This window comes from Phascolarctos cinereus, unplaced genomic scaffold (assembly GCF_003287225.1).
Source record: "Phascolarctos cinereus isolate Bilbo 61053 unplaced genomic scaffold, phaCin_HiC Scaffold_5;HRSCAF=322, whole genome shotgun sequence".
Taxonomy (NCBI): domain Eukaryota; kingdom Metazoa; phylum Chordata; class Mammalia; order Diprotodontia; family Phascolarctidae; genus Phascolarctos; species Phascolarctos cinereus.
The window spans coordinates 362,313,164-362,338,056 of NW_027555958.1; the positions used below are offsets into that span (position 1 = coordinate 362,313,164).

At 35.5% G+C, this 24,893-nt stretch overlaps 1 protein-coding gene and 1 non-coding gene across 2 annotated transcripts in view; both read right to left on the reverse strand.

The window, feature by feature from the left end:
• Positions 1-24,893, reverse strand: part of SPATA17 (spermatogenesis associated 17) — a 272,232-nt gene that overhangs the window by 108,391 nt on the left and 138,948 nt on the right. The window contains 1 exon segment of the mRNA XM_020982260.2: positions 23,979-24,102. Coding sequence (XP_020837919.1) covers positions 23,979-24,102 — 124 coding nt within the window.
• On the reverse strand, positions 18,652-18,755 carry LOC144458050 (U6 spliceosomal RNA). Its single transcript, XR_013487605.1, has one exon. It is a non-coding gene; the product is annotated as a U6 spliceosomal RNA (small nuclear RNA).

Consider the following 24,893-nt stretch of genomic DNA (forward strand, 5'->3'; position numbering starts at 1 on the left):
TGGAGTTATTCATAACCTGATTCTTTAATCTGGACTCATTACCCATTTATTATCCCTGTCCCAGTACCATTGAATCCTCCTGCTGCCAAATCATAAACAAACTCTTTCCCAACTCTTGCTGCCTGTTCTTACTACCCCCCCACCCCAGTCCTACCTCTTTAATCTAGTACTCAACATCTGTTCATCTGTTTCTACTTAAAGCCTGTTAATTCTATAATTAACAAATCTCCCTTTATTGTAGACCTCTTCCTCTAATGTTCCTCTCAGTCATAGAGACCTACTATTCCAATACTCTTGCATCACTGGCCATCTGCACTACTAGTTACACTTTCATAATCCCTGACACATGGTCCTGGAGGGGGAATCCAGTATTTATTGCTACGTCAGGACATCCTTCTGCCTCCATCACTTATCAACTTCTTCTTTGTGGTTCACTTTATCCAAATTTATCACCTAATTCAGTTCCTAAGAGCCATTATCTATGAACCCCCAAGACAAGCTCCCTCTCTCAATGAGTTTAATGCCTGAATAATCATTTCCCTGTACACTCCAATGCCTATACTATATCATGAGACCTTAACATACATGTTGGTTTTCTTTCAAACACCCTAACCTCTTAGGCCCTCAACCTGCTCAGCTCCCATTATCTAGCCTATTCACAATTACATAAAATTATACCCTTTATCTTTCCTCACCCACAAGTGTTCTGCTTTCAAAATAAAAAAACCTATGGTATTCCTCATATAATAATAACCTCCTATTATCTGCTCTGTCCTTATCTCTTATTCAACCTGAACTTATTCTTCATGGCCTCCTCTCTCTCCATCCCTCAGTTCTTTCCCAGGCCATCACCCCCGCTGTGCCAATCTTGATGCTTTAAGTTAAGCAGTTCAATACAGCCTTATCTTTAACTCTCAAATCCCTTGCTCATTTAGCCTGTGGTAGATCACATACTTCCAAATCCCAACCCTGGATAAATCCCGCCATCTATCTCCTTCATTTCTGCTTCACATGATAATGAATAAAACTGGAAGCCACACAACTGTGTTGACTAAATCCACTAAAATTTATGTTTTACTGGTGTTATGAAGAATGTGAAAGAATAGGAAAGAAATGTGAAAGAATGTGAAAATCAATCAAAGAAGAGTTGGAAGATACTTATGAAGCAATGAGGACCCAAATGAAATGACATAACATAAATCTGTAGTGAACTCAGTCAATATAATTCCTCTAGTGTCACTCAGCATCACACAAGTAGAAGCAGAGAAGACAAATGATGGAGGATAATTCAACTAATCAATCAACAAACATTTATTAAGCACCTACTATGTGCCAGGCACTGTGTTAATTGCTGGAGATACAAAAAGAAGCAAAACACAGTCCCTCTCCTAAAAGATAACAATGTATTTCAAGGTTGAAGTCTGCAAAGGTAGGAGAAAGCAAGAGTTTCAAGATATCACACAGCATGGAGTGAAATTTGTTAAGTATAATGTCAAGATTGGGAAGGAAGGAAAGTAAAAACATAACAGATAAAGTATACTGGAAAAAGCATGGATTGATTGAATACTGCAGAGGGCGATCAGGACCAAGCATGAGCTTAGAAGTAGAGAAGCACTGACAGAGATGGAAGTATAGAAGACAGCAGGGGGCAAGTTCAGAGTTCTAGATCATGGAGATGAAATATTCATGAATAACAGGAAATAAAGTAGCACCTCAAACAAGTTGAGATGGTTGATAAACTAGTAAGATAGAGTGTTTGAAGGGACATTATGTATAATGAAGTCCCCAAGTATAAGGTCAGGTGTTGTACAAGAGATGAAAAGCAAACCTACTCACATAAAGTCACTCAATTCTTTAAAAAAAAAAAGATACTCAAATTACAGAGCAAGAAACTATCTGAGTACTGTGCCTGAGTCCTGGACAAGGTATAAAATCGTAGCTACCAAAAAAGCATTAAAATAATGCTTCCATATAGTCTGCCTGAGCAAAAGCACTGAGATTAGTCTTGGCACAGACTTCTATATGCTGCTTGCAATTACTCCTTGAAAATGAAATTAGTAGCAGCTGACCCCAGATTAGAAGTATGCCTCTCTTTGTACTTTTGTACTCCATACCTCATTCTGATAACTGCTATGCTAACACAATGGGTGACCTTACCCTGGATTCCACTCACTTATTTGAACCCAGATGATGTATGTTCACTAGGACCATAAGGATCATGCAGAAATGTGCTGTAGAGATTTTATTTTCAGTCATACTTTTGTCTATAACTTAATTTCTTCCTAATCAAAAAACTTGTGGGTTTCTCTTGTTTTATAAGAAAAGAAACAGGGCTTTAAAAAAGGCTTAAAATAAATAATAAACACAATTGATTGTCAAGAAGCCAAGTTTTATTTTTCATTAGAAAATGATGTAGTGATGTGCATAAGAGTGAAAATACCTTTCATCTTATACTAGGTAGATACGTAAGAGAAGCAGGATAACTGTGAATTTTAGAGTAGTTGGCCCAAAATATGAAAGGTAATTATGATAGAGTGGATAGAGAGCTTGACTTGGGAGTCAAAAGACATGTTCAAATACTGCCTTTGCTACATTCTGGCTATGTGGCCCTAGGCAAGGCACTTAACTTCCTAGTGCCCAAGCAATTCTCGAAAATTGTAAGCATCAGAGCCAATGCCAATCTGCATTTATTGATAAAGAGTTTCCTCCTGAGGGGTTCCCTATACTGGAAAAAAACTCAATAATTTCATTCAAGACAAAATCAAAATGTCTAAAATATTCAATAATTTGAATAATCCTGAATGGGAATAAGAGAGAAACAAGTGCCAAAATACCATGAAATTAATGAATGGGCATAGTCTTTAATGAATATTTTATCCTAGATATCTCTTTTATTCAACAGTTTTCTTCTTAAGTAGGTAAATATATGAATGCTTAAGAAAGATCAAAACCATGATGCTGTGCAACAGTATTTGTTATATATCTAGGCATTTCAGATTGAGAGATGGGGATGGGTGTGGGAGAACAATAAGTGCTATTTAAATATCTTGATTTCTTGATTTCACATCCTCATATCATCCTCTCATATCTAGAACTTACTGTATTGAAAGAGAAGTAATGTTAATATTTAGGATTTGAGTATTAGTAATGAGAATAGCAGGGCTTCCTGAAAAATAATTATATAGGATTACTTTGAAAGCTATTGATAAGAGATATAGCCATAGATATGGATAGATACTTTAACCATGGTCTAAGGACACAAAATACTAAAAGGAAGATTGTCCATTATTGGAGATGACATGTAGAATAGGTAGCTAAGTATATTTCTGTTTATTTTAGCATTCTGAGTTAATTTCAATTTAATTTTGCTGGTTTTTTCATTAGGAAACATTTTTTGATGCGTGGTAGCTAAAAGGTAGTAAAAAAAAAGGGGATAATTTTGGAGGCATAGTAGAATTTTTTTTTACTTCATTGTTCTGTCTTCTGTAAGAGTTCTGAAAGTGAATAATAATTCCATCTGTCCTATGTATTAGACAGGATAATAAAAACTATAATGTTAAAGAGACAGGAAATAAAATATAAAAAAGGTAATAGCTAATTCATTCTCCATGCTAGTTCAGTCCTTGGCCCTTCCTGAGACTGCCACTAGAAACAAATTATATGGCAATTTTGTAATGTAGACTGTTCAGTTGGGAGTAAACACAAATGACCAAACTTGAATCCCTATCATTTAAACTAGGGATCCACAGATCAAAAGGTAAATTCTTATTCACCGAGTCCTCGTCCATGAAAAAGTAAATATTTCTGAGGCAATATAAATGACGAGTAATGTCATTTTAGTCATCGAGAGATAACAGCTGGCTCTGCTTACCTCATAGGTATGTTGCAGGGACAAATATAGCAAAAATCCTTTGAGATTTTCTTCTGGATTACACGATATAAATCTAAGTTATGACTTGGCTTGATTTCTGGCCCTGAAATTTCTTTGAGTATTTGTAAATTAGTTCTCTAAGTGATCTAGTTCCATCTTTCTTCTAAGCATTGACCAATTAAAGGACCATGCAGTAACACCACTTTTACATCACTGCAACACTTAACATTTTCATCTAAGACTAAAAGTTAAATTTTAATAAATTTATGATATAGTTTCTTTTCAGCTCAAGATAGGGAAGAACCAATGAATGCAGGAAAGCTAGAGGCTCAGATAATACAGTTAGGAAGGCAATGAGAGATCAGTTCTCAAGATATCTGAAAGAGGGGAGGACACCAGAGATTTGGGAAAAAAATCATTAATCTTATTGTTTCCAAAAAAAAAAGATCAAGAAAACTACCATTCCACACGCCTATTTTCTCCCCCGTATAAAATCTTCATGAGAATTTTCCATATCTACATTGAGAGTTTCCTCAAAGAAAGTAAGAGTAGGGAACAGGCAGACAGTTGGAACAACAGTCTAGAGCAGACTACATTTTTATAGTACACAATTGACTAAAATGCATAGAAAATACAAGATTCTACTGTGTTCATTGTTTTTGGTTTTTGGTTTTTACTATAGGAAGGAAGGAAAGGAACAAATATTTATATAGCACCTACTACGTTCCAGGGACTCTGCTACCTGCTTTATTATCTCATTTCATTCTCACAACAATCCTGTAAGATAGATGCTACTATCGTTCCCATTTTACAATTGAGGAAACTGAGGCAAACAGGTTAAATGACTTTCCCAGAGTCATACAGCTGGTAAATATCTGAGGCTGGATTTGAACTAAGGTGTTCCTGACTCCAGGCCCAGTGCTCTTTCCACTGCACCACCTAACCGCTTCGATAAAAGCAAGGGAAGCAAAAAAAAATAAAGTAAAAAAGTAAAGCAAAATGTTGCCTCAAAGCCTCTTCTCTAATAAGGGTCTTTCATAGATGGATAGATAGTTGGATAGCTAGATAGATATAGATAGATGGATGGATGGATAGATAGATAGATGGATAGATAGAGCTAGATACATGTCAAAGTTTTATGAATCTTTGAAAAATGAAAAAAGAAATAACCATGTTCTGTGACATTCTGATTATTATTAATGAGCCAGATATAAAACAAGGATATGGATCTTCACCAAATATATCATGAATGATATCCATCTTGGAGTACAAAAAGAAGAGAGCTACTATAAACAGTGAGTTTCTCCAGATGTTCCTATTTGTAGATGAATTTACAATCTAAATCTACACATGAAAAAAATAGTTGATAAAAATGCTTGGTGGCCAAACTCTGATATGTGACTGGAGGGACAAGCTATAAAAGTGATTCTTCAGTATACGTTATGGATAAATATCATGGATAGAATGAACTAGGTCCAAAATTAACAAAGAAAATAGTAGGTATAATTCTTTTAACAAAGAACCACCTTTTAAACAACCATGCCTTCCAGGGGTGCTTTGTGACTGCAAATCATGGAATGCTATAATCCGTCTTTGAAGGGTTAAAGTTACAGGTCACCTAAAAAATAATACAGAGGACATGGTAGGTTGACTAGGGGGCAATTGCACAGGAGAACTGGCAGATTTAAAAGATGTCAATCACAGAGATGAACAACTGGAAAATTAGTTGAGCCCATTATGTAGTCAGTCAGTCAATACACATTTATTAAGTACCTACTACATTTCAGTGCAGGAGGTTCGAAGAAAAGCCAAAGACAGTCCTTCCTCTCAAGGAGCTCATAGTCTAATAAAGGAGCCAACACATAAAAAGATGCTGAAAGACAGGGTGTGGAGGTGGGGTACCCAACATGGAGGCATGATGAAGTCCAGAGGAGTGCAGGTAGGTGGGAAGTGAAAAGATTATTGCCTGGGATGCCCTCCTTGCATAGAGGATCTGGAAAGAGCTATCTGTTGTCCACCCTCCACCTTCTACATTCAGAGGGGGAAGACAAATGATAAATTATAGTCAGACTGTGCTCTGCAGTTTCAGCAATCTACTAGAAGGCCCCCAGCACATTGTGTATATCCCTTATAGAACACTTATGGAAGAAAATGAATAAAAGTTGCATATGGTGAAAAGGTATGGTTATCAGACTGTTGGCGGGAGCAGCAACATTGGGGAGATCACAAATCCATTAGTATATTCAATATGAAAATATTAAAGGATTAGGGGCTGGTCTAATCTGGAATTTAGGCAGATTTGAGAAATAGGAAAATTTGCATTTAATAATGGATTCCAACTTTTCTTGTAGCACCATCATGATATCCATTCACTTCCCAAATACTAAAGGTTAGCATACCTTAGGTATCAAGCACCTTAGCTTCTCAGGATTCACTAATGTGTGCCCCACTCAGGAGAATCCTCTCTAGTAAATTCTCCCAGTAGTTTGAACCAATTAATCCAACCTCTCTGCCATCATTTTTTAGCCTCAACTGGAAGAATTAAAAGTAATAGATAGAAGGAACAGAGAAGCAAATTTCAGATCAATAGAAGAAAAAACTTCCTAATGACTAGGACCTTGGATAATTTTTCCTTCAATGTCATCAAGAACTACTTAGATGACCACTCCTGAAGGATATTATACAGATGACTCCTATTCAGATTAGTTTATATTAGATGGCCTGTCTGGTCTCTCCTGATCCCTACATTGATAAATTGATAAATATATATAGGATGAGGCTAAACTACCTAGTGAAGTAGTTTAGACTGAATATGTAATGGTGAATTTTTGGAAGTTTTTGAGCAATAGTATGGCATGCCAAAATAAGTATTTTGGAAAATTAATCTATTGGTGATATTCCCACTTAATTGGAGAGGGAGAAAGATTGAACGTAAGGCATGAGTTAAGGAGAGCAGTTTATTTTGTTTAAAAGTAACAGAAAAAGGGCAGCTAAGTAGCACAGTGGATAGAGCACTGGCCCTGGAGTCAGGAAGACCTGAGTTCAAATCTAAACTCAGACACATAATACTTCCTAGCTGTGTGACCCTGAGCAAGTCACTTAACCCCAATTGCCTCACTAAAAAAAAAAGTAACAGAAAGCTGTTACAGTAAGCTATACTTGAGTACATTAGCTCTTAGGACAAGAATATTAGAAGTCAGAAGGAAGAGATTGTCTGTGAAAGACATTTTAAAGAAAAGATTAGCAGGATTTGTTCACTGGCTATAAAGAATGAGGAAGGCAATTGTGAAAGTTAACTCCAAAGTTTAGAACCTGAGGAGAATGAGAAATGGTTACTACCATTAATAGTGGGAAAGTTTGGAATGAGAATAGGATAGAAACTGTGGAAACCATGAAACATGATCTGTTGCCCACAGGAAAGAGTATGGATAGAGAAATGCGAAGGTGAGGGATATCTCAACTTTGGTGGTTAAGAAGAGGAAGAACTAGAGAAGGAAACACAAAAGGAGTAATCACACAAAACAGAAGTAAACTGAATGAAGTGCAGATCAACATTGTGGAAACCCAGGGGAGAAAAGTGTTATACTTATCAAAGTGTAAGGTTGCAAGTAATACCACTTTGAATCACTCTTATAAGTTAACGTTTTAGGGATCATAAAGAATTCAGTAGGAGTGTGCTGGTGGATTCTGTGATGTGTTGGAATGAAATCAATTATTTTTTGAAGAAGAAATTGCCTAAACAAAGTTTTAAAGGGGGGGAGGCAACTAGGTAGTGCAGTGGATAGAGCACCAGCCCTGGAGTCAGGAGGACCTGAGTTCAATTCTGGCTCAGACACATAATACTCATTAGCTGTGTGACTCTGGGCAAGTCACTTAACCCCAATTGCCTCACACACACAAAAAAAAAGTTTAATCAAACTCATCACAGAGATCAAGAATAAAAAGAACTAAAAAGATATCATTTTGATTCAAAAATCATCCATAAAATGAGGAGGTTGGGTGACAGACTCTCTTACACTTATCAAATTCTTGATGAAAATATGAATGGAGTATGTAGGTTAAAAATTCCAAAATGCTAAATTACATCATTCATTGTTTTGTGTGTGTGTGTGTTACTGTGTATCCAAATATGTATGAATACATTACAAGAAAAGACACAAAATCCTATTACAGCAGAGGGAAACAAGAGAGGAGGGGTGAGCATTGTTTGAACCTTACCTTAATCAGATTTGGCTGAAGAAGGGCATAACATAATCTTTTAGATGTAGAAATCTAACTTGCCCTATAGGCAGTAGGAGCAAAAAGGGGAAAGAAAAGGGAGGGGGAAAAGAAAAGGGAGTGGAGAAAAGAAGGTGGGGAAGAAGCAGTAAGAGTAAAGGGGAAGAAAAGGGAAAGGGATAATAAAAGGGAGGAGGACTGAAGGAGGTGGTGGTCAAAAGCAAAACACTAGTGAAAGGGGGAAAGGAAAAAGGAGAAAGAAAAGCATAAATAGGGGGAAAAGGATGGAGAAAAAGACACAGTAATCATAACTGTGAATGTGAATGGGATGAACTCTCCCATAAAATGGAAATGGATTGCAGAATGGATTAAAAACCATAATCCTACAATATGTTGTTTACAGGAAACACATTTGAAAAAGAGTGACACATACAGGGTAAAGGTAAAAGGCTGGAGCAGAATATATTATGCTTCAGCTGAAGTAAAAAAAGCAGGGGTAGCAATCCTGATCTCAGACAAAGCAAAAGCAAAAATAGATCTAATCAAAAGAGATAAGGAAGGAAACTACATCCTGCTAAAAGGCACCATAGACAATGAAGTAATATCATTACTAAATATATATGCACCAAATGGTATAGCATCCAGATTCTTAGAGGAGAAGTTCAGGGAGTTACAGGAAGAAATAGAGAGCAAAACTATACTAGTGGGGGACCTGAACCTCCCCCTCTCTGCACTTAATAATCTAACCACAAAATAAACAAGAAAGAAGTTAAGGAGGTGAATAGAACATTAGAAAAGTTTATATGATAGACCTCTGGAGAAAACTGAATGGGGATAGAAAGGAATATACTTTTTTCTCAGCAGTACATGGCACATACACAAAAATTGACCATGTACTAGGGCATAAAAACCTCACAATCCAATGCAGAAAGGCAGAAATATTAAATGCATCCTTTTCAGATCATGATGCAATAAAAATTATATGTAATAAAGGGCCATGGAAAGATAGACTAAAAAATAATTGGAAACTAAATAATCTAATCCTAAAAAATGATTGGGTCAAACAACAAATCATAGAAACAATCAATAATTTCATTCAAGAGAATGACAATAATGAGACAACATGCCAAAATCTATGGGATGCAGCAAAAGCAGTTCTTAGGGGAAGTTTTATATCTCTAAATGCTTACATAAAAAAATACAAAAAGAGGAGATTAATGAATTGGGCATACAACTAAAAAAACTAAAAAAGAAAACTTAAAAATCCTCAACTAAACACTAAATTAGAAATATTGAAAACCAAAGGAAAAATTGAAAAAATTGAAATTAAGAAAACTATTGAACTAATAAATAAAACTAAGAGCTGGTTTTATAAAAAAAAACAATAGATAAACCTTTGGTTAATTTAATTAAAAAAAGAAAGAAGAAAACCAAATTACTAGTATCAAGAATGAAAAGGGTGAAGCTACCACCAAGGAAGAGGAAATTAAAACAATAATTAGGAATTATTTTGCCCAACTATATGCCAACAAATTTGACAATCTTAGTGAAATGGATACATATTTACAAAAATATAAATTGCCCAGATTAACCGAAGAGGAAGTAAAATACTTAAATAACCCCATCTCAGAAAAAGAAATTGAACAAGCCATTGATGAACTCCCTAGGAAAAAATCTCCAGGGCCAGATGGATTTACATGAATTCTATCAAACATTTAAAGAACAATTAATTCCAATACTATATAGACTATTTGGGAAAATAGGTGAAGAAGGAGTCTTACCAAATTCTTTTTATGATACAAATATGTGTTGATACCTAAACCAGGAAGAGTCAAAATAGAGAAAAAATTATAGACCAATTTCTCTAATGAATATAGATGCAAAAATTTTAAACAAAATACTAGAAGTAGATTGCAGCAACTTATCACAAGAATAATACACTATGACCAGGTAGGATTTATACCAGGAATGCAGGGTTGGTTCAATATTAGGAAAACTATCAGCATCATTGAGCATATCAACACCAAAACCAACAGAAACCACATGATCATCTCAATAGATGCAGAAAAAGCTTTTGATAAAATACAACACCCATTCCTATTAAAAACACTAGAAAGCATAGGTATAAATGGAGTCTTCCTTAAAATAATAAATAGCATCTATCTAAAACCTTCAGCAAGCATTATATGTAATGGGGACAGGCTAGAAGCATTTCCAATAAGATCGGGGGTGAAACAAGGATGTCCATTATCACCACTGTTATTCAATATTGTACTGGAAATTAGCTTTAGCAATAAGAGAAGAAAAAGAAATTGAAGGCATTAGAATAGGCAAAGAAGAAACAAAGCTATCACTCTTTGCAGATGACATGATGATATACTTAGAGAATCCTAGAGAATCAAGTAAAAAACTACTTGAAATAATAAAACAACTTTAGCAAAGTTGCAGGCTATAAAATAAACCCACATAAATCATCAGCATTTCTATATATTACCAACAAAGCCCAACAGCAAGAGATAGAAAGAGAAATCCCATTTAAACTTACTGTAGACATTATAAAATATTTAGGAGTCTACCTCCCAAACAAACCCAGGAACTCTATGAACACAATTACAAAACACTTTTCACACAAATAAAATCAGATCTAAATAATTGGAAAAACATCAGTTGCTCATGGGTAGGCCAAGCTAATATAATAAAAATGACAATCCTACCTAAGCTAATTTACTTATTCAGTGCCATACCAATCAAACTACCAAAAATTATTTTATAGAGTTAGAAAAAATAATAACAAGATTCATTTGGAAAAACAAAAGGTCCAGAATATCAAAGGAACTAAAAAAGAAATGCAGGGGAAGGTGGCCTAGCAATTCCAGATCTTAAATTGTATTATAAAGCAGCAATCCAAAACTGCTTGGTACTGGCTAAGAAATAGGGAGGTGGATCAGTGGAATAGGTTAAATATGCAAGACACAGTAGTCAATGACTATAGTAATCTATTATTTGATAAACCCAAAGACCCCAGCTTCTGGGATAAGAACCTACTCTTTGAAAAAAACTGCTGGGAAAACTGGAAAAGAGTATGGCAGAAACTAGGCATAGACCCAAATCTCACACCATATACCAAAATAAAGTCAAAATGGGTTCATGACTTAGATATAAAGGCTGATACCATAAGTAAACTGGGAGAACAAGGAATAGTTTACCTATCAGATCTATGGAGAACAGAAGAATTCATGACCAAACAGGAGATAGAGAACATTATGAAAAGCAAAATGGATAATTTGATTACATTAAATTGAAAAGTTTTTGCACAAACAAAGCCAATGCAACTAAGATTAGAAGGAAGGTAGAAAATTGGGAAAGAATTTTTACAACCAGTCTCTCGATAAAGGCCTCATTTCTAAAATATATAGAGAATTAAGACAAATTTATAAGAACACAAGCCATTCCCCAATTGATAAATGGTCAAAGGATATGAACAGACAGTTCTCAGATGAAGAAATTAAAGCCATCTATAGTCATATGAAAAAATGCTCTAAATCATTATTGATTAGAGAAATGCAAATCAAAACAACTCTGAGGTACCACATCACACCTATCAGATTGGCCAACATGACAAAACAGGAAAATGATAAATGTTGGAGAAGATGTGGGAAAATTGGAACACTAATGCATTGTTGGTGGAGTTGTGAAATGATCCAACCATTTTGGAGAACAACATGGAACTATGCCCAAAGGGCTATAAAAATGTGCATACCCTTTGATCCCAGCAATAGCACTTCTAGGGCTATATCCCAAAGAGATCAAACAAATGGGAAAAGGACCCACATGTACAAAAATATTCATAGCAGTTCTTTTTGTGGTGGCAAAGAATTGGAAATTGAGAGGATGCCCATCAATTGGGGAATGGCTGAGCAAGTTGTGGTCTATGAATGTAATGGAATACTATTGTGCTATAAGAAATGATGAACAGGCCAACTTCAGAAAAACCTGGAAAGACTTATATGATCTGATGCTGAGTGAAGTGAGCAGAACCAAGAGGACTTTGTACACAATAACAGCCATGTTATGTGATGACTAATATTGTTAAACTGAACCCTTCTCAGCATTACCAGGATCTAAGACATCTCCAGAGGCCTCGGGATGGAAAATGCTGTCCACATCCAAAGAAAGAACTATGGAAGTGGAATCACTATCATTTATTTTTACCTTCTGTTGAGTTTTGTTTCATCTTTCTGATGGTTCCTCCTATTGGTTTTAATTTTTACTTGCAACTTCACTAATGTGAAAGAAAAATTTTCAACTCAAAAGCATATGGAAGGGATTGCTGATAAATCAAAATAAATTAATAAAATTTAAAAAGACAAATATATATGAATGCTTGTGTGTGTGTGTGCATATATATATGTATATACATATATATTTGGATGAGTGCATGTATAGATGTGTAAATGTGCACTTTGGAAAGGAGTCGATAATGTCTCAAGAGATAGTTTAGAAATACTCCATTTCAATGTATGACCTCATTCAAATAATCTATGTTTTAAAAATTCTTCTGTTTAGCTCTAAAAAAACAAAAGGATTATCAACTTTATCTTCCTGTTGAATGTTAGAGAGGAGAAAAAAGAAATCTTCAGTGTCCCAGAGTAACTATAACTATATATAGATTTTTCTATACACAGCTATATTGGGGATACAAGATGAAGCTGTAAAGGATTTAGACAACGTGCTCCATAAAAGTACATAAGCTTTCATAAAAAACAGAAGTTTTCATGAAAAGCATGTTTTCAATCACTTTCTTATTGGAACTCTAGGACTGAGTTACAGTGTGGACATCTAGAACAACTGCAGCTGTATCTGTTTGAAGGGCTTTCATGCCAAAGTAGAATTATACTTCTTTTGTTTATGCAGAAATGGGAACAATGGGTAGAAGTTGAAAAGAAGTTAATTTAGGCTTGATATAAAGAGATCTTCCCTCTCAATTATAATTATCCTCAAATAGAAAGGCTACCACCTGAGGTAGTGAGTTCCCTCTCACCTGAGGTTTTCAAACAAAGGCTCTGTGACCACTTGTCCCAGTGTGTTGTAGGAGGGATTTTATTTTGGCTATGGGTTGAACTATATCATCACTGAGGTCCCTTCCAACTCTGAAGTTCATCAATTCTGTGAAAATACACGCACACACATACACACACACACACACACACACACACACATACATACACCTTGAATGGCAAAAAAATTGGCATTCCTCCACATCTATATCAAACCAAAATGTTTAAAAATTGTCAATTATTTACTGAATGACTACTGAGTAAAGGATGTATGATAATAATTATAGCATTTTTAAACTAGTATAAGGTTTACAAAGTGTTTTTATACATTATCTCATTTGAAACTCACAACAGCCCTGGAAGGTAGGTGCTATTATTGTCATCATTTTACAGTTAAAAAACTGAAGCAGAGAAATTAAATGACTTGACCAGAGTTACACAGCTAGTAAGAATAGGAAACAGGATTTGAACTCAAATTTTCCTGTTTCCAAATCCAATATTCCATCTACATCCACATGGCCAGCTAGCTATGTATCCATCTGCATATATAGGGAGAGAGAGTGAAGTTTGGGGACTTGAATAAGTCAATGAATTTACTACAATACATTAAATAATTAGTTTATTCTCTACAAGTCATTACCCAATTGATAAATGATCAGAGGATATGAACAGGCAGTTCTCAGAGGAAGAAATTAAAGCCATCTATAGTCATATGAAAAAATGCTCTAAATCAGTATTGATTAGAGAAATGCAAATCAAAACAACTCTGAGGCACCACCTCACACCTATCAGATCGGACAACATGACAAACCAAGAAAATGATAAATGTTAGAGAAGATGTAGGAAAATTGGAGCACTAATGCGTTGTTGGTGGAGTTGTGAAATGATCCAACCACTTTGGAGAGTAATTTGGAGCTATGCCCAAAGGGCTATGAAAGTGTGCATACCCTTTGACCTAGCAATAGCACTTCTAGGGTTATTTTCCAAAGACATCATACAAATGGGAAAAGGACCCACATGTATAAAAACATTTATAGCAGCTCTTTTTGTGGTGGCAAAGAATTGGAAATTGGGATTATGTCCATCAGTTGGGGAATGGCTGAACAAGTTGTGGTCTATGAATGCAATGGAATACTATTTGTGCTATAAGAAATGATGAACAGCTGACTTCAGAAAAACCTGGAAAGACTTGTATGGTGTGATGCTGAATGAAGTGAGCAGAACCAGAAGAACGTTGTACACAAAAACAGCCACGTTATGCTATAACCAACACTGATAAACTTAACCCTTCCCAGCAATACAAGGATCTAAGACATCTCCAAAGGCCTCGGGATGGAAAATGCTATTCACATCCAAAGAAAGAACTATAGAGTTTGAATGCAGATTGAAGCATACTATTTGCTATTTTTTTTTCTTCTGTTGTGTTTTGTTTCCTCTTTCTGGTGGTTCCTCCTATTGGTTCTAATTCTTACTTACAACATCACTAATGTGAAACTATATTTAATAGTAAGGTAAATGTATAGCCTATATCAGATTGTGCGCCATCTTGGGGAGGGTGGTGGAGGGGAAGGGGGAGAAAAATTTAAACTCTAAAACATATGGAAGTGATTGTTGATAAATCAAAATAAACTAATAAATAAATAAACAAATAGTTTATTCTCTGGCAAGATCTAGTTTTATGATCATGTTGTGAAGCACAAAAAAACAAACAATAAATTATAACCACACAATCATTACAATAAACATAAGGTCTAATTTTCAAACTTCAGAATTATGTTTCTTTACAAAAAGAAAAAAAACATAATTTAATTTAGAAAAGTAGTGGGTATTTTCATTTTTAAGAACCCTGAAATATCCAAAGCACTTTTTCTTAATAGAAATAACAAGTTTTATTCAAATTAAGAAGATTGAAATGTTCCATCTCTGGCAAGTTACAGACATGTTATAATTACTCTACTAGAGCTCAGTTTCCTTATCTGTAAAATGAGTGAGATTTTTAAGGGTCCTTTTCAGCTTTAACATTTTGTAATCCTTTGGGAAATCTTCATTGCTCATTTAAAGAACAAATATCTCAAAATATGATAGAAGCATGAAAATAACATCCAAAAATTTGGGCTAATGCTTTCATATTAAATGTTCACTGACATAAATTATATTTTATATTTAAATTTACATTTAGAATTCATATGCCAAATTGATACACCTATACATATAGGTGTTATGCAAATTTAATCTGTTACTTATATGTTTTTATATTACATGCTATCATGTCAAAACAAAGGAAGATCCAAAATAAGTAATTCTTTTAAATAATAAAATAATTGTTATTCTGGGCTGTTCTATGCAAGATCCTATACTTCTGAAAGCATTGCAAGCTATGGTTAAATTATGATTTCTCATTTTAGTATAGATCTTTAGTTTTCCTAAGCTAAAGATGTTTCTCTAAAATTTTGGCAACGGTTTAGAAGTAGTAGTTTTTTTGTTTTGGGTTTGTTTTTTTAAGTGAAGCCAGCAATAATCTTCTTTGCATATTGCTACCAGTAGGTGGAGCAGACAACATAATTTATTACTCAAGAACAAGGGCATAGAAATCAAAGTACAGCTTTTAAAAAAATAAATAAAGGGAAATCTGAAAATGAAATTTCTTCAAACATGCAGTATTCTTTAAAATGCCTTCAATCATTATTTATCTTGACTTTTTAATTTCTTCACAGGTCAATGAATAAATTATGTATTTAAAAAACTACAACAAGAATATCACCAATGGTCATATATGTGTGAGAAATTTCATTTGGCAAATTACTGAATTGACATAAATAGGTTTGTTAATGATTAATTTTCTTTTTGTAAGAAGAGATACATATTTAAAATTTAAAAATCTAGAATGGTATAGAGTTTGAATGTCACCTAGTTTCATTCAAGTAAATACGATTTCTGTTCAGAAGACATTTACCAGGAGAAAAATTCTTCATGTGCTCATTTAATAATGGAATTAAATTCAGTCATGTTTTTATAGGTAAGGAGGTGCATAACAAGCAGTATTTTCTAAGAAATATAATTGACTAACTCTATTAAGTCTGTAGCAACAAATTAACCTTATTATTACTAGTAAATGATGATTGATTATTTATGCAAATATGTAAGTATGTTCAGTTGTCTCACTGAAATAAACATATACAAAAAGTATTTCAATATTACATTAACTTTTTTAATTAATACAGCCCTAAGGGGTCTATTAATTCACTTATTGCAATATTGGTTATTTATTTGTGGTAACTTCTATTAATGTTAAAGTGTTTACATGCACAAGGAAAAGATAATTAATGCCAGTAACAAGTATAGAATTTTGGAAATATTTCCTTAAAAGAGGGCTAAATATGGAGTCAGAGGATTTGGCTTTGAATCACAGAGTTTCTACTTACTATTTGTGTGAACTTGGACAAGTCATTTGTGCCTTTAGGCCTATTTCCTCCTCTGTAAATAAAGGGGTTGTTCTGATTTTGAGGTCTCTTGCAGCTCTAAATATATCACCTGTGATCTATTGTATATTTCATTAGTAATAAAAATAAGAGTGAAAATAGATTTTTAAAATCTAGTTCCAGTGTTAGTGTTCCAGCTTTCAAAAATATGAGTATATAAACTTCCAGCAACAGATAAAGGCATTACCTATCATAAAATACAGGTAACTTTGCTGTTTAAGATTTGCATGACTGAATAAACTAAAACAAAGAGATATTCTTTCATATGTAGCATTCTTAACTTAAAATTTTGCCTTCAGTCATTATTTCAACTACTTTTGAATTTATTCACTGGAGGAAAAACTCTTTCTTTATGCTAGACTAGTAAATGACCAACTTTCTTCTTTTAAGAAGAGAGATTTAAAATTTGAAAATTCGGGACAGGGCATAGTTAGAATGTTACTTAGATGAATATAAAAGATAAATGTAATGTCCTACACTTGAGTTAAAAAAAATCAAAAATATAAAATGTGGGAGATATGACTAGGTTGTAGTTTGTCTGAAAAAAAAAAAAAGATCTTATTGGGGCAGCCAGGTGGCACAGTGGATAGAGCACTGGCCCTGAAGTCAGGAGGATCTGAGTTCAAATATGGCCTCAGACCAAACACTTGACGCTTACTAGCTGTATGACCCTGGGCAACTCAACTGCCTAAGCAAAAAAAATTTAAAAAAAAAAGATCTTGGGGAAGCTAGGTGGCACAGTGGATAGAGCACTGGCCCTAGAATCAGGAGGATCTGAGTTCGAATCTTTTCTCAGACACATAACACTCACTAGCTATGTGACTCTAGGCAAGTCACTTAACCCCAATTGCCTCACCAAAAAAAAAAAATCTTGTTTTAGTGGACTGGAAGCCCAATGTGAATCAATAGCAAAATATGCAAACAAAAATGTTAGCGTATTCTTGTTCTACATTAAAAGAAACATAGTATGTAGAATTGCAGAGGTGGCAATCCCATTATACTTTGTTCTGATCAGGAAACATCACAAATAGTATGCTCAGTTCTGGACTTTATATTACTAGGGAGTCATTTCCTTTGTCCTTATTCATAGTGAATCATCAGCTATCACTTGGACTATTGCAATAGGCTTATAATTGTTCCTGTTTCTAAACCTCTTCTCCCTCCAATTCATTCTCCATATTAGTGCCAAAATTATTTTCCTAAAACATAGATCTGGCCATATCACACTCTTACAAAAAAAAAAAAGTAAAAATAAAATAAAGTTGTGGCTCCCTATTATTGCCTCTAGGATAAAATTCAAAAAAAATTCACTATACATTTAAAATCATCCACAATCTGGCTCCCACCTATTCTTCCTGTCTTGTTTCATATTACTTCTATTTCCACACTCTCCATTCAAGTCAAATCAACCTCTTAGCTCTTTCTTTTCCACAACATTGTATTTCCCACTGCCAGGCATGTCTTTGCGTCATGTCTGGAATGTATCCTGTCCTCACTTTTTAGAAGCCCTAGCCTCCTTCCAAGCATTATTCAGGGCCCACATCCTCCATAAAATCTTTCATGATGCCCTCTTAATTGTCTCTCTCTCTCTCTCTCTTTTGAAATGAATTTGTATCTAAAGAGTATGTTGTATTCCCCCAGTGGAACGTATGGTACTTGAGAAAAGGAACTGTTCAGTATTTGTCTTTGCCTTCCCAGCACCCAGCCCATGCCATGTACATAGAAGTCATTCAATGTTTGTTAAACTGAATCCAGTGATCTTGGGTCAAGCATTCCTTATGTGTTTATGATATTCCAGACACTGTACTAAGTACTGGGGATACAAAGAAAAGCAAAAACAGTAGCCCCTGACCTCAAGAAGCCCATATTTTAATGGAGATAACATGCAAGCAAGTATATACACACAAAATATATAGGGGGTAAATTGGAAGTAACCTCAGAGAGAAGATCCTGCCATTGGGTTGGGGTGGAGGGGAAATGGAGGAAGACCAGGAAAGGCCTCTTGTGGGAAGTAGGAAACTAGCTGAAAAATATGGAATGCCTCAAGAATTTTCATGTTATACTTGTGCAGAGGCCATGCTGATCTTCACCATGTTGTTTCATTATTAGAGTACTGGTAGCTAAACTTTGATGGATATGCAAAGCAGGTTGACCTGAATGACGAAGGCCCTTAAGATCACGCCACATGAGGGTTAGTTGGAGGAACTGAGGATATTTCATCTAAAAAAAAAAAAGAAAATATTTAGGGGGAACATGATAGTTTTCTTTGAAGATATGAAGGGCTATCATGTAGAAGAGGATTCTGCTAGGCCCTAAAGAGGTAGATTTAGGCTCTATGGGAGAAAAAATGTCCTCTAAGAGCTATCTCAAAATGGAAATGATGTCATGGGAGATAGCAATTCCACCTTATTAGTTAATAAATCCTGCATGATGAGAAAAGATGGGAATACTAGAGGGAAAGACAGGCATACTAAAGTATTATTGGTGCAACTATGCGAAGCAATTTGGAATTATGATCATAAGGCAGTAAAAACATCAATAACTTTTGACCTAGCGACCTCACTGCTAGGTATATATACCCAAAGAGGTCATTGACCAAAAAAAATAATTCCATACAGCAAAATATTTAAAGCAACAAAGTTTGTGGTAGCAAAGAACTGGAAAAAATAGATACCCATCAACTGGAAAATGGATAAACAAATTTCATTACATGAATGGGATGGAATATTACTGTGCTGTAAGAAATGATGAATACGATCAATACAGAGAAGCATGGAAAGACTTAAATGAACTGATGCAAAGTGAAGTAGAGTAAGAACCCAATGACTGCAATGACTACAATAATGTAAATGGAAATAACAACCACCATAAAACAATATAAAATTAGTGGTACAAAAGTATACAGAACAAGCTGTGTCCATTCTAAAGAAGAGAAATGATCCCTGAAGAGATGGGGTAGAGGAGGCCCCATGGGTGAGGAACACTACATAAAATGTCAGTTTTCCCCTCAGTGTATTGATTAGTTTAGCTGAATGATTTATTCTCTTCTTTTTCTAAAATTTACATTAAGGAGGGGCAGAGCCAAGATGGCAGAGTGAAAGCAGTGACTTGCTTGAGCTCTCCTCCAAACCCCTCCAAATACTCATAAAAAATGGCTCTAAACACATTCTGAAGCAGCAGAACCCAAAAAAAGACAGAGTGAAACAAATTTCTAGCCCAAGACAACCTAGATGATCGATCAGAAAGGTGTATCATGCTGGGCCGGAAGCGCAGTGCAGTGCGGCATGGGCACGCAGGCCGCAGGGAACCTGGAGCAGGCCTCAGAGGACTGAATCGCGGGCAGCTGTGGAGGTTTCCAGACTCCTCAATCCACAAATGCCAAAGACAACTAAGAAGGTCAGTGGGAAAAGTGTGTTTCTGTTGGTGCTGAGAAAGGAAGGCGGGGTCTCAGCTCCATTCCCTAAGAGCATGGTCCTGGGGGATGCAGCTGATTCCCAAGCTTCCCGCCCACAGACTGAGGGGCAATCCAGTGGCTGATCAGAGAGGGATTTCAGGGATCTCTTTGCCAGTGCTGAGGCAGGAATCTCTTGCTTTGCCCATGTTTGGATCTGGGTCACAGTTCTGGGCAGCTGTGCTGGGGGGGAGGAGGAATGCCGGCATGGTGGAGCTTGGAGTGGCTGTGGAGAGGAACCCCTCCTCACAGTTACAGGACAGAAAGGAATACTTGTGGTCACAGGCCAGGAAAGGAGTAAACACCTCTCCCCTTATCATACCACCTTGCAAGAACTGAAAATGTACAGGTCCCTATAAGCATCTCTGAAAACAGCTGCACAAACCCCTGAAGCTTGGGACAGTACATTCTCCACACTGGAAGCAGACTCTTACCTTAACAAAGAGTTTAAAAATCAAGTAATTGGCTGAGATCATTAGCAAGCAGCGCAAAAAAAGTCAGACCATAGAATCTTGCTTTGGTGAAAAAGAAGATCAAAATGTACAACCAGAAGAAGACAACAAAGTCAAAGCTCCTACATCCAAAGCCTCCAAGAAAAATATGAATCAGTCCCAGGCCTTGGAAGAGCTCCAAAGGGATTTTGAGAAGCAAGTAAGAGAAGTAGAGGAAAAACTGAGAAGAGAAATGAGAGTGATGCAAGAAAATCATGAAAAACAAGTCAACAGCTTGCTAAAGGAGACCCCAAAAAATGCTGAAGAAAATAACAGCTTAAAAAATAGCCTAACCCAAATGGCAAAAGAGGTCCAAAAAGCCAATGAGGAGAAGAATGACCTAAAAAGAAAAATTGGCCAAAAGGAAAAGGAAGTCCAAAAGACCACTGAAGAAAATACTTCCTTAAAAATTAGAATAGAGCAAGTGGAAGATAGTGACTTTATGAGAAATCACAACACAATAGAACAAATCCAAAAGAATGAAAAATTAGAAAACAATGTGAAATATCTCATTGGAAAAACAACTGACCTGGAAAATAGATCCAGGAGAAAGAATTTAAAAATAAAAGAGCCTAGACATCATTTTTCAAGAAATTATCAAGGAAAACTGCTCTGATATATTAGAACCAGAGGGCAAAATGGAAATTGAAAGAATCCACAGATCTCCTCCTGAAAGAGATCCCCAAAGGAAAACTCTGAGGAATATTATAGCCAAATTCCAGAGTTCCCAGGTCAAGGAGAAAATATTACAAGCTGCCAGAAGGAAACAATGCAAGTACTGTGGAAACACAATCAGGATAACACAAGATTTAGCAACTTCTACATTAAAGGACCGCAGAGTATGGAATATAATATTCCGGAGGGCAAAGGAGATAGGATTACAACCAAGAATCATCTACCCAGCAAAACTGAGTATAATCCTTCAGGGGAAAAAATGGTCATTCAGTGAAATAGAGGGCTTTCAAGCATTCTTGATGAAAAGACCAGAGCTGAATAGAAAATTTGACTTTCAAATACGGGACTCAAGTGGAACATGAAGAGGTAAACAGGAAAGAGAAATCATAAGACTTATTAAGATTGAACTGTTTACATTCCTGCATGGAAAGATGATATTTATAACTCATGAGACCTTTGTTAGTATTAGGGTAGTTGGAAGAAAAAAATTATATGTATGTATATGTAGATAGATAGATAGACAGAGGGCAGATAGAGAATAAAATTAAGGGATGAGAAAGGATTATACTCAGAGAAGAAGAAAGGGAGAGGTAGAATGGGGTAAATTATCTCACATAAAAAAACAGAAAAGAAAAGTCTCTTGCAGTGGAGGGGAAACGGGGGAAGGTGAGAGGGAATGAGTGAATCTTATTCTCATAGGATTTGGCTTAAGGAGAGAATAACATACACATTCAACTGGGTATGGAAATCTGTGTTACCCTACAGGAAAATAGGGGGAGAAGGGGACAAGAAAGCAGGGGGATGATAGAGAGGAGGGCAGATTGGGAAAGGGGGTAATCAGAAGTAAATACTTCTGAGGAGGGACAGGGTCAAAAGAAAGAATAGAATAAATGGGAGGGCAGGATAGGATTAATGGAAATAGAGTTAGTTTTTCACAACATGTCTACTATGGACGTGTTTTGCATAACTGCACATGTATAACCTATATTGAGTTGCTTGCCTTTTTACTGAGGGGTAGGTGGGGAGGGAGGAAGAGAGTAAATCTGAAACCTAAAGTTTAAAAACATATGTTAAAAAAATGTTTTTACATGCTACTGGGAAATACGAAATACAGGAAATGGGGTACAGACGTCTGTCCTGCCCTATAGGAAAATAGAAGGGGAAGGGGATAAGAGAAGGGGAGAGAGAATGAAGAGAGGACAGAATAGGGGAAGGGATATTCAGAATGCATGCCATCTTGGGGTGGGGGGAGGGGGAGATGAGGTGAAAATTTGGAATTCAAAAACTTGTGGGAGTGAATGTTGAAAGCTAAAAATAAATAAATTTACATTAAAAAAATAAAAAAAATTTAAAAAAATTAAAAAAGAATTAGTTGCATAAAAATGTTTTGCATGACTTCATATATATAATAGGAATCATTTCTTGACTTCTCAATAGGTGGGGAGGGAGTAGAGGGAGGAAGAGAACTTGGTACTGAAAATAAAAATAAAAATAAAATTAATTGTTTTTGAAAAACGAAATAAAATAAAATTTACATTAAGGATGGTAAGGGGAGGATGTAGGCAGAAATCAAGGTTTTATAAAAACAAAAGACTTCAAAAGATAATTATTTGTCAAAAAAAAGAGGGTTAGATGAACACTTCCAGGGTACATTGTAATGGGATTCTTGGTCATGTATAGATTGGACCTAGATTGTCTCTCAGGTCCCTTCCAACCCCAATATTATTGATTCTATTTTTTCTGAAATCTTGAAGGCACCTTAAAAGCTCTATCATTCTACTGATCAATAATATGTGAATTCTTACCTTCCTTTTAAATGTTAAATTCATTAAAATCACTATACCTTGAAAATTCTTAGTTGTTAAAATCATATTCTTTGAGGTTTTTTGCATAAAATATTAAGAGGAAATATGGTGTAGTGAATAGAGTACTGGCCCAAGATTCCAGAATACCTGGGTTCACATCCTGCTTTGAATGTATTAACCCATTAGTTCCCCAAACAACTCTGTTAAGACTATCTATCTGTTACAGATGAGTTGAAGATCTACAGTACATCAGTCAGTGGGAAGTTCTTACCCTAGGAGATCCTAACACCAGTCAAATCACAGATCTTGGTCCACTCATCTGAATAATAAAATAACATTGTCTTTTAACCAACAAAACTAAAACCATGGAACATCAAAAATTTCCAGAATGAAGAGGTGATTCCTAAATATGCAAAATATGAGAATCAAATTCTTCTGTGAAAATAGAGGCAAAACTTGGCTGAAGCAAACAGATCTAGGAAAAGCTTTATTGAAAACTTTCCTTAAAACCTATTTGGAAACACAGTGAAAGGGTAGAGACACAAGCTCGGCATTAGCTCAATTAAAAAGAGAGAGAAAGAAAGCTTAAACACTTGTTAGTGCTGGAAAAGTGCAACCACACAACAATAAACCAGTCAAAATGAGTTTTGAAAGCGAGGTGATGCCCTTTGTGTTGTGTTATCACAGTGGCAGATCAAACTGCTGACTTGGATGCTTTCTGCGAGCGCTGGGCTCCTGCCTCTCTGAAGCTGCTGTCACAGAATAGTCATGGTGCCTGCTCTTGCCTAGAGAAAAGCCTGAAATTGAACTCGAAGCAGTGTCTTTGTGATATCTTTCCAAAAAGTCATGTCCCATTCAGCCTGCTAGTTTATCTCTGTCAGATTCGAGGCTCCAGTGGCTTGTGAGAGCTGCCAGGGACAGGTATACCGACCTGCTTTGTGCTGAGAAGGTAATGGGTCTTTCGAGCTTGGTGCTGCTTTCTCTTCTCTTCCTTCTCTCGGTCAGCCTTTTTCTTTTCTCGACCCTGCATCTCTACAAACTCCTCCAGTGCTTCCCTGCATCAGAACAATTCTCTGTTATTTGCAATCAGTCAGGTATTTTCGAGGGCCCATTATGTGTAGGAAAAAAACACACATTTTTATCGTGCTTAACAGTTTTTAAAGTGCTTACAACTGGCAATTTACTCAATAAAGTTAGGAAAGAGCCATTTTGAAAGTAAAGAAAATCATGAAAATAGACCTTGCCTAGATGATTAGAGACTTAGTGATTTTAACTGTTCTAAAACAGATAGTTAAGCTACTAAATATGTGAAGCCTTGATTTTATACTCAGGCATCTCAAATCATTATTTCCATATGCAATGCCAATTTCAAAATTGTGCATCTGTCTTTTGCACACATAATTTATTACAACTTAATCTCAATTAGCATTTATAATAATATCAATAAGAAACAGACATTGTACATTAGCCAGCACATGAAAGATTGACACTTGGTTCAGTGATGTGTACAGACAGAATAAATGTTAAACTAGATGAAGCATTTCAAGCCTTTCTCATATGTTCAATAAAATTAAAATAATGAAAATATTTTACATGTGTCTCTCTGACAAGTATATGTTCATGTATACATAGTTCAAGTATGGATCAATAACCATGATGAATCTGGTATTTTGACATAATTTTAGGTGTTTTGAATTATCTAGAATTGTGAGCTCCAGAAAGACAGGGCCAGCATTTTTTCCCCAGCAAACACTGAGATATTCTCTGCACCTAGTTGGTCCTCCATAAATATTTGTTGAAGTTTAAGTAGCATACCTAAATCAAACTTACTAAATAAAAAATGGTT